Raw genomic sequence first — 5,522 nt, forward strand, 5'->3', positions numbered from 1 at the left:
CCTCAGACTAAACCTGAGGGAGTTACTTCAGTCTCCATCTTCTACAGGAGAACTTCTCTTTCTGACACTTCTAAATCTTTTCAGCACTCTAGGTTGTAAAATGAACAATATGATGGACAGTTGGTGACCTTCTTCTTTAAATGCGTCGCATGCCTAGATCTTTGTGAAAGAAGACATTTAATGACGAGCACCCATTTGCACATATGTCAGTTCATTTCCCAATTGCAATTAATTCTAAAAAAGGATGAATGCCACCATCTGCAATTTCCAAGAGAATACCTATTCAGTCCGTCATTAATTAGAGCCACCGGAGATGATCTGCTTGTCCAAACAAATCTCCTTATTAAGGAGAGTAATAGCAGCCAGCAGGGCTCACACAAGTTATAACAGACCTGAGAACATTATGGATTAAACACGATGTACCTATACATACGCGTGGCATTTGAGGACATCGTTTCTCTTTCTGAGGCACAGGGCAAGATGTTTGCCACCTTCAAACCAAACTTTGCCTACTTGTGCGAATTGTTGAGGGAAGACAAATGCGTCAAAAGTTGGGAGCGTTGGCTTTGACGTCAATTATCATCTAGAGCTGAAAATCCATTATAAATATGTCTTTTCGAACATTCCTTTGCACAATATCCAGCTCAACGACAGAGTTTTTTAAGGAAACGGATACTCTCGTCAAGCTCACCAATAGTAAGGCACATGTTGCTTTCTTAGGTAATATTTTGGACCGGAGGCTATAAGGGATGAAACATTGCAGAATTCCCCTAATTATGGCTTCCATCAAATGGGTGCTTGGCGAATATTTTATTGACGACGTGGACAATACAGTGTAAACACGGATATCTGCTCACATTTTGTAGTTTCGTTACTAGATACCAGGATGATTGGATACTTGACCTCGAAACTAACTAAAGCGCTCTTCTCCCTGGATTATCTAGGTGGCTTAGAATATGTGGTGGCATATTACGTCCCTTCTAGAGGCTTTCCTCTGGCCTCATATTTATGGCATTTCATCACCTCTGGTGAGGAAGTGCCCTGGCACCCGCTTATCAGTGGTCTGAAGACCATGTCGTTGTCATCTCATCACTTCCAAGCGGAGCTTTCCGTGGAGTTCCTCCTCCCGGTTCAACTGACAGTGCCCATTCTGGCTGGCATTGAATGGTATACTGAGTTCCGAGACTACATATTTATGTGCGTCTTGACGTCGCATGTCCAACCCAATCTTGTGCTCGTATCAATAGCTCAGGAGCCTGGCAATGATTCTGGCCATGAGTGGTCGGAGGGAGAAGATTCCAAAGATGAAGCTGAAGACTCTGATTTCCAGATGGATGAGGATGAAGATGAAGAAGATTCTTGAAATAGTACCACCCTATCTTCAGAAAGCTTTGTCTTTTTCTTCTTAAAAATGAGGTAGCGAGCCTCATGTATATATTGTAACAAGATACCTATAACATAATGATTTCTTTTTGTTTAATCAAAGAGTATCTTGTGATTCATTTTTGCTTTGGGAATGCATGAAGAAACATAATTAGATAAATAAGGCACACAAAAACATTATTTACATTACGTACATGAGGAAAAAGCTGGTAGTGAAAAGGTTTAAGGTGGAACCCGTTGATTGGGATCCTAAGAGAATCTCCCTGCATATCTTCGAGATCAAAAGAATTAAAAACTTTGTAATTTATAATGTGGAAGGGTCCCTCCCATAAACCATCAAATTTGGCATGTTGATCGGGCTAGGCTACCCTTTCATTGTATTTCAAAATAAGGTTACCTTGTTTGAATCCCGGGTCAGAACTTTTCTTATTATCAAACCACCTCTTGATGGTTTGCTGACAGTTTTGAAGGGACGAAAATGTTGCTTCCCTTGCTTCCTCTAGTTCCATAATTTCTGCCAATCTCACCTCCATTGGACCATTTTCTGCCACCTCGATAGATTTGAGTAATTGTAAGGCAAGGATTTCCAGAGGCATGAGGAATAATGTGTCTTTGTCGTAGACCAGCTTGTATGGAGAATTATTTAGGACCTGTTTGGGTGTTATCTGGTATGCCCATATGTGCTCCTCAATTGGTGATGCCATTCCCTTTTGTGCTCAGAGCCCATCCTTTTAATGAGCCTTATGAGATTCTTGTTAGTGGACTCAGCTAGGCCATTTCCCCGTGGATAGTAGTTTGAGGAGGTCTTCAAGTAGATACCTCTACTGAGAATGAACTGGGTGACTCGTGAGCCTATGAATGCTCGCACATTATCTGATATTACGGTCTTTGGCAGACAATATCGACACTCTAAGTCTTCCAGAAACATTAATATTTTGGTCTCTAATGAATTCCTCAGGGGAACAGCCTCGTACCATCTGGTGAAGTAGTCAGTCGTAGTTAAGATCTTCTAGTTTCCAGCTAAGCTTGGAGGATTGATTATCTCTATGAGATCGAGACCTCACTGAGCAAAGGGTTCTTCCACCATTATGGGCCTAAGCAGCATTGTCGCCTTTCTGCACCTACCATTGTAGCATTGTTATTCCTTGCACTCTCTTACCAGGGTGTGCACATCCTTAAACATAGAGGGCCAAAAGTACCCAGTGTGAGTGATCTTGATGATAGTAGTTTGTACTGAAAAGTGGCCTCCTGATGAACCATAATGAAATTCATGTAGAATCTTACTAGCTTGGCCTTGGTTCACGTAGCGGAGCAATATTTCATCAAAATTTCTCTTAAAAAGTACTCCATCTACCAGGCGGTTCTGCATCCTATAAAATCTCCTCTTTTCGGGAGGGAGGCATTCAGGAAAAATCTCAGTCTTCATAAAATGTTTCCAAGTCTCCATCCAACATGCTTATGTTGGTTCAGAGCTGACCATTACAACTTCCCCTGTAGCAACCTCGGCTTCTTGGGGTTCAAGCTCTTGGGTTGTGTATTCACACAAACCTTTGTCAGAGATTACCTTGGTGGGTCTGACATCAATGTCATATTCTAGGATTTTGGTAATCCAGTTCGCCCTCTTCTCTGTAATGTCACCTTCCAAGATATATTCTCTGACTGAAGGGTGGGTGACATACACAGTAGTCTTATTATAGGAAATAAAGTGCCTAAACTTTTTTAGGCCTTTGACGATGGCCAAAGCTTTCTTTTCAACAAAATTGTACTTAGCCTCATATTCCTTCAGAGTTTTGGAATGGAAAGCTATGGGGTGTTCACCCTTTTTATCTACATCTTTCTGGGTTAGAACCACAGCAATGCTATAATTGCTAGAGAAAACATACATTATAAAATCTTTAGACATATCAAGGTTGGATAGCACGGGGATTGAAGCGATGGCATCTTTGATCTTTTCAAAAGCCTCTTTAGCTTTAGGAGTCCATTTAAAATGTGTTTCCTTTTTTAGCATTAGAGTGATAGGCCTCACCATCCCAACAAAGTCTGAGATAAAGCGGCTAATGAAGTTAACCTTACCTAGGAATTACTAGACGCCCTTTTTGTTGATATAAAGAGGAAGCTCCTTTATTTCCTTCACTCAATCAAGATCAATGGAGACTCCTTCCTTTGACACTACGTGCCCTAGTAATTTTCCTTGCAAGACCCCAAAGATGCATTTCTTTGGGTTCAAGGAGATGCCAAACTCCAAACACTTCTAGAATACTAGCTCAAGATGATTGAACTGATCTTCTTTGTGTTTTGAAAACACGGTCAAGTCATCCAAATATATTGGGATGATTTTGTTAATGAGCTCCTTGAAATCCAGATCCATAGCTCTTTGAAAAGTTGCACTGACATTTGACAACCCAAACAAAATTTTCTGATAAGCGAATGTTCCCCATTTGGTTGTGAAGGTTGTTTTCTGTTGATCTTCTGGCTTCACCAATACTTGGTTGTAACCTGAGAAACCATCCAAGATTGAGATCATCTCTGACCCTGCTACCGTGCTTAACAATTGTTCCATTGGTGGCAAAGGATAATGTTCTTTTAGAGATGCTTGGTTCAGGTCCCAAAAATCTACACAAAGCCGGATATCTCCATTCTTTTTCTAGACTGGCAACAATTTAGATACCCATGTACTGTTCTTGATGGGGTAGATGATCTTTGATTCTATCAGCTTTTTCAATTCTTCAGCCATAAGGAACTCAATTTTTGGATTGACGGGTCTATGCTTCTGTTGGACCGGCTTGGCCCCATCAATGAGCTCAATGGTTTGTTGAATGATGCTAGAATTATACCCTTTCAAATATTCATATGACCATGCTAGCACGCCTACATATTAATCACAATATATAGCCAGTTTCTCTTGGTCTTCTGAAGGAACTTCCTTTCCGACCTTGAGTATTATCTCATTCCCTACTGACATTTCGGTGTAGTCACCCTTATCAGTTGTAAGTTTTTCACCTGTCATTTTTGGCATCATCATGGTCAAACAAATTTTCCAGGGTGATCAATCTGTTTGGGAGCTTATTGGATTTCAGTTGAATGATCTGATCCCTGTAATCTTCCTTTACCTTAGGTTGCAATTGATCAGCAAACTCTCCTGAGTTTTGAATGAACAGAGTGATTTTCTTGTCGCTTTCGAAAACTTTCTAGTGGGTGTCATTGTCAAGAATAGTTGGTTGAATGATCACACAGACCGCCTGGGGATTGGCGAGTAGGTCCACAGCAGGATCAAATTGCAATCCAATAGTAGCCATCCAATCAGCGGATGCATTTTTCTTTCGAGGAATCCTCTGGATGTTGAAAGCATCAAAGCTTTCAATCAAATCCCATTTCCTATGGCGGTAGGATCTCATACGAATGTGCTTGGTGCTAGAGATTCCTTGGACCTGGTGTACGATCAGCTCAAAATCGCCCAGAACTTTCAACTGCTTTATACCCATCCTTTTTGCCAAGCTTAAGCCTTGGATCAATCCTTCATATTCTTCTTCATTGTTGGAGCAAGCAAACTGTAGGCGAAAAGACTTCAGAATCTGTTCACCCGAAGGTGAAGTAAGGTAAATCTCAACCCCTGAGCCTACTTTGCATCTTGCACCATCAAAGTATAAGGTCTAGAGTGCAGAAGACAACTCTTCTTTGGTCAACGGTTCTTTAGTTAGTTTTGGGATGACTTGATCCTCGTAAAAAATGTAGTAAGTACCAAGACTTGTGGCATGATAGTTGTAGTGTGGATCAAAATTTATGAATTCATTGAGAAAGACCTCCTAATCTAGCGAAATATCCCCAGTCACCTCCTCATCCTCAAGAAGTTCTACCATTTTCCTCTCTTCATTGGAGATGGAGGTGTGAGTTGGCTCGAAATTAAGCATAGCCTGATCCGCTACATGCTCGATGTGAAGGGGTTTTGAAATAATTATGAGTTTAGCACCACGCTGAGTTTGAAGGATAAGGTGGAACCAATCTAGGGATAGGTAACCTCATATTTCGGCGATGAAGTCTCAAGAAAGGCAGAGGCCAAAAACAGGAGGGATGTTAATAACTACCACTTCTTGAAGCACGGTGACACTAGGACATGCGAACAACATCAGTGGAATGCTTTT

At 41.1% G+C, this 5,522-nt stretch overlaps 1 protein-coding gene across 1 annotated transcript; it reads right to left on the reverse strand.

Annotated features, from left to right (window-relative positions):
• Positions 1 to 1,742: 1,742 nt before the first annotated feature.
• Positions 1,743 to 2,087, reverse strand: LOC131858923 (uncharacterized). The gene has a single exon (XM_059212410.1). The coding sequence runs from the start codon at positions 2,085 to 2,087 to the stop codon at positions 1,743 to 1,745; it is 345 nt and encodes a 114-aa protein (XP_059068393.1).
• Between the last annotated feature and the right edge of the window lie 3,435 nt (positions 2,088 to 5,522).

Source organism: Cryptomeria japonica, chromosome 10, assembly GCF_030272615.1.
Source record: "Cryptomeria japonica chromosome 10, Sugi_1.0, whole genome shotgun sequence".
Lineage (NCBI taxonomy): Eukaryota > Viridiplantae > Streptophyta > Pinopsida > Cupressales > Cupressaceae > Cryptomeria > Cryptomeria japonica.

Excerpts from the sequence above, each read along its gene's own strand:
- LOC131858923 (XM_059212410.1), bottom strand. The coding sequence starts at position 2,087 with ATGGCATCACCAATTGAGGAGCACATATGGGCATACCAGATAACACCC.